The sequence below is a fragment of the Porites lutea genome, chromosome 2, assembly GCF_958299795.1.
Source record: "Porites lutea chromosome 2, jaPorLute2.1, whole genome shotgun sequence".
Classification (NCBI taxonomy): domain Eukaryota; kingdom Metazoa; phylum Cnidaria; class Anthozoa; order Scleractinia; family Poritidae; genus Porites; species Porites lutea.
Genome location: NC_133202.1, coordinates 53,867,109 through 53,880,190, shown reverse-complemented (window position 1 = coordinate 53,880,190; position 13,082 = coordinate 53,867,109). Strand labels below are relative to the sequence as shown.

Sequence of the window (13,082 nt, the reverse complement as noted above, 5' to 3'; positions counted from 1 at the left end):
ATTCAGTGAAATATGGTTTTAATAGCTTTTAGAAAATAATTGAATTATCACTCTTTTGATCTTAAGAATAAGACGATCAATTTTCAAAAGAATAAAATGTAAATAAAAATCACCAGTCTTATAAGTTATCAAATGCTGAGACGCCAGCCCAGTTCTTACCTTTTAAAGACCCAGTCTCTTGTACCAAGCTGATTACTCGCGGTTTTTCATTGCACACAAGGCTATTCATCTTACACAGAATCGAACAGAAAAACTCGGCACTCATTTGTTCTCTATAGTTTTATTAGTCAGGAAATGGTAAGGATTCTTAAGATTAATTTGACTGTATACTTAGTTTATTAAATAAAGCATTAAATAAATTTAGCTTTGTTTAGCGGTGAGATCAAATGCACTGATTCAGTACCGCAGACGAAGTAAAACATTTTGAAATGAAGGGTGGCTCTTTACAACCGGTAATGTCCAAGGATAAAAGAATATAAATTACTTAATTTCTTCAATAATATGGAGAGATTGAGGGTAAAGAAATTTTATTTTTACGTTTCTGACACTGTAGAGACTAAAAACGAGAACCATTTGATCAAACGATCATGATTGAGTCCTTTTTGGACACACACACTATGATTTTTCAATTTGAAAACAATCAATATGGCTTGCTAAAGGTTTCGTGACCTCTCTGTATTTTGTTTTACATCTATTATCATTTTCCATCATTTTACTGTGATGACAGAGCAACACCGTCTAAAACGGATGCAACCATTATCACTGTAAATAAAAGTAGATTAAGAATTTCGCAAGTAGTATAACATTTCTAACTTTTATCAAATGAAAACCACTTGCTGCCAGAAGAAAACAAATAGTAAGATTTTTCCTCTTAAGGTGCGTGACCAACTATTTGTTCTTCTTCACAACGTGTTGCTAATGTGGCTGTAAATTTACAAATTTGCCCTAATCTTTCTTTCTACTTTCGCACAACTTCTGCACTTTTTTGCAAAACGGTGTATCCAAAGCACCCAGAGAAAAATCCAAGTTGCTTGGATACCACTTTATAACGAGGCTACAGGGAAAATTCGGATCGCTAAAAAGTGAATATACACTGGCCGAGCTGTTTGAAACCTGATTTCCTTGACCTCTGTGTTGACAGCAACCAGATCAGTTATTTATTTTATACATTATTTTCTGCTTGCGCTTATCGGTTGTTCAACCCGGTCCAGAAGCGGGAACCCAAAACGTCTGGCAAGCGTTATTTGGAAGTTTGTCCCGGGATGAGTGAAATTTTTAGAAAAATGTTCTCTTTCAGAAAAACGTGATTGGATCTCATCGAGATTGAAATAAAAGGTCCAGTAAGTTATGTTAACCCCTAATGACACGCACGGTCCAAACTAGGCTCCAATACCAACCACTAGTGTTCGGGAAAACAATAATGGAAATGAGCCCGCACTAGACCGGACTAGGGAGACAGTGGAAATCAAGCTAAGGTCCAGACTAGTCATTAGTAAACGCAATGCTGGGTAAAATTTCGTGCCTCACGGTTTAACGCGCTAATCGGTCCTCCACGGAGGCACTGGGTCCTGGGATACATGCGCTTCCTGAACTCTGACTCAGAAACGAAATGTGAAAACAACAACAACAACATCGTACATCTTCAATGGAACTGACCTTTATTGCTAAAATACACTCTTTCACACATTATGCCAAATTATGGCGAGAAATGTACAAAAATATTTTCATATGTCATAGTTTTTCTCCAGCACCGACAAATCAGAAAGGATTAGGATAAAATCTCCTGATTCTGAAAAACCAACATCACTACAATGTAAAACACTAACTTTACATTCGAAAAGAATTCAATCAACACATTTGGAATTTTTAATTTTGCTTTCTATTTTGAAGTTTGCTTATCGTGTTTTCACATCTTTAAGGGTAAATCCTTGAAACACAGATAAATCAATCGCATTTTCACACCAAAAGCAATCAATATATACATTAAGAATCTAATGGAAGTTGGATCTGTTTACCAAATATATAGATTTGAAATGAACAACGTTCGTCCTATCTCGGGTTTCCAACAAGATTCAATAAAAAATGACTATATGCATTTGCTTTTATTCCGAAAATCCCTAAGACACTGCTATTATTTTATCTACTTATATTATACAGGCTAAAAGCTGTTTATACATGACGCAATAACTTATTTTTACTCGCTTTTTCCCAAAAGCAACTCCCAATTCAGGTAACACAGACTATGAATGTTCATTCCTGAATTTATAATAATTCTTATCTCCAGGACTAAAATTTTTTAGCAATGCAGCTTTCGACCGTATCTCCGAATATTCACTGACTCTGAAATTTCGCTTCCCATTTTCAACCAATCAGAAGTACAACCCAAACCAGTCTCAATCTGCATGAGTTTGCGTTTATGATTTGTCAATGTCTATTTTTTCCCCTGATTTGGCAGCGATATTTAGTACAATTTTATGACCCTTGCATGAAAACCCCTTCCATCTTTATCGACTTGTCGTGAGTTAGCTTTCATCTTCAGGACCGATAAACAACTCGTTCACAAGATAGCATGTTTCCATCATCTCTGATCCACTTAGCTTTTCAAATTCAGGCCTGCAGTAAATACGAAAAACATTGCGTGAACGTAGTTGACTAAGGTAAACCACTACGCCAAGTCAAGAATGATAACTCGCGAGGCTAGATCATTTTTAATAATTATTAGTTATTCGTTTTTTAAATGAGCCTCCGGCTGAGATAGGGGTAAACCTATTCAACATTAAAACGTTAATAAAATGATTGATTGATACCAAACTGAAGGGCTACTCCATAAAAGAACAAAGTTAAAAAGGGCTAGTAAGAGCCTAGCCTGAATAGTAAGTGTTCCTGTGCGATCCAAGGTTCGTTTCAAACGTCGTTGCTATTGCCGCCCAGAACTCAACTGATCGGCTTAAAAATTAAATTAAAGCGGGATTAAAGATTAAGTTAGCTAAAACCGATTTTTTTTTCGGTAACATTGTAATGGGGGACGTCTTTCGTGCCTGTCGTATATAAAGGACCCCTTAAGAGACGACCGGCATCGTTAGTACGGCGCGCGGTTGAGTGAAAAAAAGGAGACCTTCAGTTTGATAACGATGAAACCTCTCACAGTCACAGACTAAGCAGAAATTTTAGAGAAGACGAACTACAGTTTTCGAGAGTAGTAGAAAACCTTGACAGTTTCCGAATATGCTGGGATGATCATACCTTTCAGTTTGATCGCTGTCCATTTCTCCTCGAGCGCATCTCTCTCGCACCTCTTCAAACATTTTTTCGCCTATGAAACTTATCACTTGCCTGGCGAAAAAACAAAAAAGCTCAAAGTTATCAAATTCCTGAACATTTGTAATTATTGTTTACAGGTGTTCCTAGAAATTTCAAGCATCTAGCAAACAGGTAAGTAAACATTCTCGAGGACCAAAGACTGGCTAAAGACAATGGAATATTGATGCAAGGGGAGATAACTGAAGGTAATAGGATGAATACATGGAGGTGGGGGACCCCAGCTATGTGAGGTAACATATGGTGGGTCACCCTACCAAACATGTAAGCGTGATCAAATCAAAATAGGAGATTATATGAACAGGCGGGTTACCCCACATAAGCGAGTTACCTCACCTACCTGGGGTCCCCCACCTCCATGTAAACAGGCAGTTGGAATCACGTTTACGGCAAACGGCATACGTCAGCTCCAAGTTGACAATTTCGCAAAGTAGAAAATAAGCAGAAAAACGCTATGCACAATAATTCTTATGGATAAGCCTGGTTTGAACCTACTTATTTTTGTGTAGATATAATTAACAGTAAACTACAGGAAAATTTGGTCACATGGTATGTTAATTGTCGTTTGCAGTTTGCCATGAGTGTGATTCTAAACCTCTCTAATGTTGTAACGATAATGTGGAAAGTCCCCAAACATTTGATTTGCTCTTCCCAAAGGAGGATACATATGCCCCTCTCTTTCCTTCCTACATTGTTCTTTTTAGTGAAAAACGTATTTATATGAAATGATTTTAACTGTATTTTATCACGTATTGTAAACTTTCCATGACACAAGCACTTAATGTTTGTCTGTTTTTTATCTTGTATTATATAAGTAAGTGAGTCTGGAAATGGTTCGTGGAGTGTTCGGTACCCCCGTTATTATTTACTTTTACAGCGGGTACTTAACTCTGCCTATTTGATGAAAAGTTTCCTGAATACCTTTCGTTACATTATTCTAAAGTGTTACCCAAAGAACTTACTCTTTAAGCTTCTGTTTACAGGACAATGATCTATCCAAGTCTTCCACGATTTCTTCTTCCACTGCTGAGGCAATGAGGCAGTATATGATTATTTGTGACATGAAAACAATTCTACACCAGCTGAGAGATGCACTGATCTATTCAATCAAATTCCAAATTACACTACATTGCACAAGACAATTCAATGAATCTGAGGGTCATGTAGCAGCTGCTCGGAAGAGAAGTCACCAATGGTGTCTAACCCTGACCCTAAGCAATACTAAAACAATTGAGAGAATGACATGTCATTGTTTTCTACGACCAATCAGGAGAGACCTTACGAGCAGCTCCTATATACACAACTGGAATCTGAGGTCAGCTTAAACCTCAATAGTCTAGTTTTGAATTCGTCGCGGCAGCTGAATAGAAGCACTTAAGACTCATTTATACAGGGTTAGCCTCAGCCTCAAGTAAAATATTCACAAATACAGGAGAGAAGGTGCCGGAATTTGAGTTTAAAACAATAGACACAGTTGTACACAGGTCTTCTTCTGACTGGAATTTGTGAATATATTTACCTTTGATCGAGACTAACTCTGTATAAATGAGCCTTCAGTGCCTCAATACAGCGGTGGCGACCAATTCGAAACTGGACTATTCGAGATTCCTTGAAAACAAACAAACGCAGACGCTTGCGAAATTAACCTTTGGTTTGTTAATAAAACTGCCAAATGAGATAAGTGAAGTTAAAAGAAGATCGTGGAAGTGAAATATCCTACAAACCATAGTTATTAGAGGAGACTGGTTATGAAAAGCGGCAAACATCAATGATAAAAACAACAGTGCTGCAGTTTATGTTGGAAGCACCCTGAAAGTGCACAATCCTTTGTTTTCTGTTGGCAAATTGCTACGGAATAAATTAATGCAACGTTTTTATTGGTCAATGCAATCAAAATGATAGGAATTCTTTTGAACGTTGTGCACTTTCAGGTCCACAAAAACATCTAACAAAGGAGTCTGACGGGTTTCATAACCATTCCACTCAATTAACTATGTACAAACACTTAATAATTTGGGCAGTTATTTGAAATTCGTACTTAGATTCCAAATTACCTTCCGCATCTTGAGCAGCCCGGGCGTTGGTGAGAATATCGTCCAGAATCTTGAGAGAAAAATGGCAAGCGATATCTCAGTTAAAGTTCTAAGATAATCTATTAAGAAGTAATTTTCTTCTGTCTTACTTTTCTTATTTCTTATTATTATTATTGTTATTATTATTACTATTATTATTATCATTATTATTAGTTTTTAAAACAGATGCTGGTTGAGCAACCATTCCCTTCTTTTTGAAGGCTCGTTTATCGGTTTTTGACTGAGCTATCCTTGATACCATGCAAGAACCAGAGGCAATCTTGCAGAAGATTATCACTTTATGCATCTGGGCGAAGGGGAGTGACTACGTTTGACACCAACTCCTTTCCCCAAAGCGAGATGGAAATTTATCTCAGGGCTATAATCAAAACTCGTGAAATACTTTTCAACACGAGAAGAGAAAAGTTTTACATCCAAGCGGTCCTGTAATGTTCTATTTACTACATAACAACCAATAAAATACGTAATAACCATTTCCTTTTATATGATTTTTGTTGATGTTTTTGCGAAAGGCGTTACTTATTAGCGGAGCTCTGGCGCGCGAAGCGCGCCTGCGGAGCACCATGGGTAAGTTAATCTACCCATCCCAGAAAATTTGGTAATCACGTGACCGTACACCGCCCGCCCGTCCGTCCGCACCACAGGGCAACTAATGTTCACTCATACTTTCTAGCTCGTTTGGGAGCATAGGAAGACTGATATTGCACACATATTGCACATCAATGTTGTGATCAATTGACAGCTGTCAAAACAGGGTATCCGCTGACCAGTATCACCTGACCGTATCGCGGGCTCAGGTGTCGACCCATCGAGGTCGAGTACCTTTTTGAAGTTATCCGCTGACAAGTTACTAGTTTTCAAATGATTGCAGGCTCAAGTTCAATTTCTTTTAATTCATATGAAATATGTTGGGTTTTATATGTGCCGCACAATTAAAATTTTGATTTCAAACTGACCTCAAGCTAAAATTCAGCCAGTTTTTACAGGCAGGGAAGACATGCCAGTTGCTTTTGACTTTTCTCACCAAGGTCGCGCGTTGGTCACGCTCTACGTCCAATTTTTGTACTCTGATTGGTCAAAATTTGACAGGTGAGTTCACGCGGAAAATTTATGCAGCATCATTTGCAGCATCTTGAAACTTGTTCACTTTGCCAGCTGAAGCTGACAGAGTTTTGTGTCAACTTGTGATGTTTTTAACTGTTTTTAACTCCACTGAATGTACAAAGAGAAATTCAGCTCCTATCAAGAGTCTTCTGTTATTCATGGCTAGTTTGTTTAGTGGGTTTTTGGTTGAGAAATACGTCGCTTTGGCAAAGTCGGAAATCCGATTTCGGATGGCATCGTTTTCGTTTTTCAACTTGCTTAATGCGTAAGACGGTTGAAAAGCCTGAAGCGATTCTGGCCTTACTTGATAGTTTTCAGTACATCTCGAATGGTAAGCCTGAGTACTAGTTATTGTATTTGAAGTTTGTTTTTTGTATCTAATTTAATGAAGTCGAGCGTACTTTATGCGGCTATTTGGTTTATGCACGTTTGTAAGATTTGAGACAATGATCTGACCGAGTATCAGGTTTGATTTTTAGAACTTTAAAAAGCCTTTAGACATTTTGTCACCGCAAAGAGAAAGAAAACGTTCCAAAGAATATTTAGTTATAGTTCTCGGGCTGTAAAAGCTTTGAGCGATTTTCTTCATCTGCCTCGAGTTCATCTTTGAAAAAAGCAAACAGCAAAAAAGCAAACTCTGTATATGTTTCACCGAATTATTTTCCTTTTATTGATTGTTAGTAGTCTCTTTTACAATTTTAATCGCTGTGCCGTTTGTTTTCAGTCTCTCATGAACATCGCTTGCAGGAGTAGTCAAAATGCCGCGCGTATCAAATGCTTTTGAAGATTACACATCGGGGAGTAGATATAAATGCAAATTTGCATTTATCAAATCACCGGTTTCGCTAAAAACACACGCGTGCGTCGATCGTCCTGAATATTGAATGAGTGCAATTTGTATTGCAAAATTGTGAAATACTGCATTCTGTTCGAGGTCTGTATGACAAAAACAGCGCCTCATGGTACTGTTTCACCTCAGATGTGATGTACAAAAGGTATAAAAGGTTGGTTTACACGTCCCCAGACTTGCTGGCAAGATTTGTAAAGTAAACTTGTCGAACGCAAAAAATTCGGCCTGATTTGTTTTCAGGCCAAACCTACTGTGATCAAGAGCCATTATGGCTCTTAAATGTGATCGAAGATGATTGCTATTTTTTGGGTGTACATATAAGGCTATCAACTCGATGTAAGATTAAGTTCACCCTTAGTGGACTGTTTGCAAATTATTATTTTTTTAAAATCACTTAGCCTTTCCCTCAAAAGTCACCTGCCCATGTGCTCTTCAGTTAACTGATTTGTGGAATACAAGTTTATTGCTTGATTTAAATTATAAATTCGAATTAATAGGAGCTTCGCTTTTAGCCCTGGCTAAATCTATATATTATGTAGCCATAGCAACGGTGATCTTTTCATGTGCATTTCACGTGTAAGGATATCTAATTTTCGCGCGAAAGCTCATGTGGTATTTTATTGGTGTTTATATAATAAATCCGGCCATAGCTATTTTTTTGCGACGTAAAAAGACATAAGAAGCGCGCAACCTCTGATGACAAAATTAAATAAAGCAGCCGTCAACGATCGGAACGTTTGACTATATTATTAATTGTAATATCTCACCTCTTCTTCCGAGTCATCTTCAAAATCATCAGGATATTCAACTTCTGCTTCTTCATCCTCTCCGTTTTCTTTCATTTGTGCTGCCGACACCGGCTTTTTTGGCGAATCATCGTTCGAGCCTTCGTCGGATTCATCCGAATACTCTTCGTCGTCCGACTCATCGAAGTCGTCGGAATACTCACCAGGGTCATCCGTAACGTTTGTCTGATCGACATCTAAATTAGAAAAGTAAAGTCTTATTAACGTTAGATCTGGATTGAGCTCTGAGCGGGAAATAATGAGAGTACAAGATAGTTGAGGAAACGCCCTCTTACCAAAGTTTCCCCCCCCCCCCCCACCCCATCACAGTTTTCATTTTTCCTTGACCCTCGCAAACTTTCGTCATAAACATAACAACAAAAGAAGAAAGGTCACAGGATATGAGCATACCATACTTTCCGTAAAATATTGTACAAAATTTTAACGGGGAGTTTTGTCACTCAACAGTTTTCATTTTTCTTCTTATAACAGAAGCAAGCCACAGAAGGGGGTTACCGCCATGGTGGTACATTTTATTAACAATAGTAAAAAAGCAACAATACGATACTACCTAAGTTTCCGAGCAAATCCTGAAGATTTGTCATTCCTGACTGAGTGAGCAATATAGTTTTAAGTAAAGAGCACGCGTCTAACCTTTCTTTTCCTGCACAGTAACCTGTTGTTGCCGTCTATTCATTGGCTGAGCTGATTTGCACCGTACTCTCAACATCCGTCCTTTCTTATCCGGAGATTTTAGCACGGATGCTGACGAGGGACGTTGGCGCGAGCTGGGAGATTTGTATCTACTTCCACCTGTTGTTTTCAGTAGCTGCCTGAGAGGAGGAAGTAAAAATCCCTGTAAGTCCACGAAAGAGAGACTTCCAAGACACACAGTCTCCCTGCCAATCCGGGAGAGCTCACTAGATAGATTACTTTGAGTTGGTTTAGTCTAAAAACAGGAAAATACCGTCTTGCCAAGCTCTTCCAAAATCGGTTTTAAAATAGAAGAAGTTACACGCCTCATTCTCTTTGTTAGCCTGTGCCCTCCCCCACTGAACAGGGAGTATTACCATCAAGCCCAGTGCCCATTGTTACGTGGAACCTTTTCCCATACCCAGGGCATTTCCCTTATCCTTATCGGAGACATCAGGCAAATAGCTCTACTTCCCGAGAGCGTACTACTAGACAAGTAAAGCTGGCTTTAGGACAACAGCTTGAAAACAAACTGAGTATAGAGTATTAGAAACCAAAAAGCCTGCAATGATGATGGAAGGGCATCACCAGGCCTGCAAATAAATGTTATTTTCAGGATAGCCTTTTCCAGATAGTGAGGAAAGCGGATCGAGAAAAGTTGGGCGAAAAGCGCGTGGTGGCTAGGGAAGGACGAAATAGTGGAGCCTTCATGTTTTAAATACCCCATTCCGGTATACCAGCTCCTGGTACTACCCTATGATTGGTCAATTGTGACAGTTTACTTCAACACTTAAGTCTTTGCGTGCGCAGAGACTAACAAACGTGGCGTGCATGTTTATTAACCTTTCTACACCGCAACTTTTGACGGTTTAACATTTGACATTAGGGAGTTTTGGCATCGACGACGGCGACGGCAGCTAAAACGTCACTTTTTAAATGAATTGGCGTTTTTTCAAACTTTTTCTCGTTTATTCCAATTCACTGAAAATGTCTAAAGTAGGTAAATTTCTCTAGAGTTGATTTCTTGGGGACCGCATTCAAATTAAGAAAGAGAAGGAATCCTTCGTCTTCGCTTGTTTACGTCCTCCATAAAACGTGAAATTAGGCATTTTCACGTCGTAGTCGTGCAGTAACGGCTAAGAAATGTACAGAAAAGCGTGATGTACGTGCAAACCTGTTGTCTTGCTTAGTAAACCTATTGCTGTTTTGACGGTCTCGGTGCCGTCGCCGTCGTCGATGCTAAAACTCCCTGATAATTTTGACACGAGAAACGGTTCTTCAGGAAGTGAGCAGGGTAGTGGGCGGACTGAGGTATGTGAAAAGATGCTTTCACAGACTCTCCCCTTCTCTCTTCCCGCCGTTTCTCCCTCGTTCGCTATTTCACCGCACGCTTGATTTTTTCGCTCGTCTGCACTGACCGAGAGCCTGGCACAGGCTATTTTCAGGAAAGACATATTTCCGACCAGGTCGTCGTTTTAACAGGACAAACCGGACTGGACAAACACTACACAGTCGATCCTCTCTAAGATGGACACCTTTGGAACCTGCACTAAGTGTCCGTCTGAGAGAGTTGTCTGTCTTATTGAGAGTCAGATAAAGGTATTAAAGAAAGGCAGGGGCCAACTCTGAGTGCCCGTTTTACCGAGGTGTTCGTTAAGAGAGAGTCAACTGTATTGACTTTTCTTCAACTACAAAATCACAGTCTTAAGTGTTTGAGCTGTCCAGACATCATGTCCGACCCCAGCATGAATTCCTTCGGATATTTTAGTGGGCAATGTCGAATGGCCGACTGTCGTTCGCAGTTCTGAATCTCTGCTCATAATCGTAATGTAGTGACGAGAAAAGAAACGCTACTTTGATAGGTTTGTATTGCACTTGCATTTAGCAAACTAAAGAATATTTTTTTTCTTAGAGACTACTCAATCTTTAGTCATGTTACTCCCATGTTAAAACAGCCTGGTTAGGGACACTCTTGAACAACGCAGACTTTCGTACCAATTATCAATGCTTTATAAAATCCAACAAGGTTTAGTTAGTATCTCCCTTCCATCTGAAGTATGTCCACTAACAACGGCTTCTCGAGCCCCCAATGCATTCCCTTTCCGTCATATTCAAACCAGTTCCTTCTACCCAAGTTCAATAGTAGCCTGGAATAAGTTACCTGTAACTACTGATATTTTTCCCTTCCGCTGATGGTATACTGCTCACATGATTAGGTTATTATAATATTAAATTTTAGTGTAGATAGAATATTGTAAATAATAATTTTATATTGTAGATATCTATTTTAGACTTGATATGTAAATTTTTCTTTTATCAATAATAATGATAATTTATTTATTTATTTATTTTTATCTCCTAGTATAGTGTACACTGTTTTAGGAGTATCCCTATTAAAGTATTAAAGTAGTCCTCTATCAGCAAGCAGTAAGCCATTTTACTTACTTAGCATGTAACGCTTCCCTTTCTTTTATCAGAATGGCAAGATGCTCTTTCACAAAAGACAGATTAAGAATAGCCCCAGCTCTGCGAATAAATGAATTAAAGACTGTTTTAGCAGCAAAAAAATTCCACATACTTGAACAGGCGTAACGTACAAAACATCAATTATTATCGTTATCATAATAAGTGAAGAATAATTATTTTCCCTATCGGAAATTAACCTTAAGGTGCTACCTTATAATCTGTTCGCTTGTTATCTTCAACAGTTCTTTGACAGGTTCAAACCCGATTTAAAAAAATTGATTAAAAAAACCAAATTGTTCGAGACGGGTTTCTTTTTTAACAGTTCTTGGGAAAAATAAATAGAAGCAACTTACGATGGACGCTCATCCGGGGACTTTGATAGCAACAGGGAAACCAGCGCTGACAGAGAAGATGAGTATTGTGATGGAACTTCCTGGAAAGAGCCATAAGAACAAAATCTCGATAAGAATCGGGGACATTAAACATTCAATTAAACGTTTCTTAAACAGGGGCATTAGGGCCATTAGAATTCGGCAGAACCTTGCAGTGAGTTAAGTTAAGTTCTTAACATCCTTAAAGGGGAGAAAACATGATATTGATAATACATGTATGCATGTACAACAACATGATTTAGGACGAAAGATTTTTGCCAGCAAGTGTGGATTTCCACTGTCGCGTAATTTTTACGTGCTTGCGTCGTACGTATATTTTACGCACCTAAATAAATAGAGAGGCAATGTATGGAAGATAGCGCGTAACTACCCAATACGGCAGAGAGATAAGAGGGAGTTAATTGTCACTACAGCACACATATGAGGTTTTCAACAATGTACTTTGATGACCTAGAAACCATATTGAATAGTGGGTGTTAATAAGTTGTACAGTTAAACATAAAATATGTGCTCAGCATTGCCGTAACAAGGGAAAGATTTTTCTTTGATTAACATAATGGCAGGTGATTCCAGAGTTCCGTTTTCTTTGCCCAAAGTTAATGGAAGAAGGCTCACCGCATGATCTACTTTAACAATCTTGTAAAACAAGCTGATTAAGCCGGTTGCATTAAATGCGTAATGCAAAACGCACATCTCCAACAGAAGACAGCCAAGAGCCTAAAGAACATAAAAAAAAAACTACATTATATCAAAGGCACTCAACAACTAGTGTTACTGCTTTTGCCAGTAACAAATGCAACATTACATGCATAATATATCAAAATCATCACACATCCACAAAGCAATACGAACGGCAAATAAGCCTGGTTTCCATAAGCGATCGGCCTCATTCCTAAGCTTTTCTAGGCTCCTCTCCTACTCAACACGAGGTTGATGACCGATCGCTTATTAGCGACCCATGGTAGCTATTGCTGCGGACAATCATCTTAGTCTCATTATCAAGGTTAGTTTTCATTTTACCACAATGTTCCTGCAATGCTTTCAGCGGCGATCGAAATGGACATACAAGAACCAGCCTTTACAGAAGAAATAAAACAGCCTTAGCAGAACAGTCCCGGACAAACAAAAAGTTACAAAATAGTTTGAGTACAGACAACAATCGGCCGGTAAAGTAATCATAGCGAAGCGTTTAGTTCAAGAAGAAGCCTTTAAGTTTTACGTTCATCGCCAGAATATACAGCTTACTGCACGTTACAAAGGCAAAAGCCAACCCTATTACGCATCTTAGAACATCACCTAGGGCTAACAGTATAATAAAATACCTGATTCAATTAAGGTTGCTTTGGCAATTGGGCATACGGAAATCACTTAACAATGATTT

At 38.6% G+C, this 13,082-nt stretch overlaps 1 protein-coding gene across 1 annotated transcript in view; it reads right to left on the bottom strand.

The window, feature by feature from the left end:
• Positions 1–1,641: 1,641 nt before the first annotated feature.
• Positions 1,642–13,082, bottom strand: part of LOC140929036 (serine/threonine-protein kinase Nek4-like) — a 26,089-nt gene continuing 14,648 nt past the window's right edge. The window contains exons 9-17 of the mRNA XM_073378860.1: positions 12,317–12,418; positions 11,663–11,742; positions 11,289–11,369; positions 8,805–8,983; positions 8,133–8,347; positions 5,373–5,421; positions 4,281–4,344; positions 3,244–3,333; positions 1,642–2,613 (exon numbers count right to left, since the gene is read on the bottom strand). Coding sequence (XP_073234961.1) covers positions 2,523–2,613; positions 3,244–3,333; positions 4,281–4,344; positions 5,373–5,421; positions 8,133–8,347; positions 8,805–8,983; positions 11,289–11,369; positions 11,663–11,742; positions 12,317–12,418 — 951 coding nt within the window. The 3' untranslated portion in view covers positions 1,642–2,522. The remainder of the gene's footprint in view (positions 2,614–3,243; positions 3,334–4,280; positions 4,345–5,372; positions 5,422–8,132; positions 8,348–8,804; positions 8,984–11,288; positions 11,370–11,662; positions 11,743–12,316; positions 12,419–13,082) is intronic.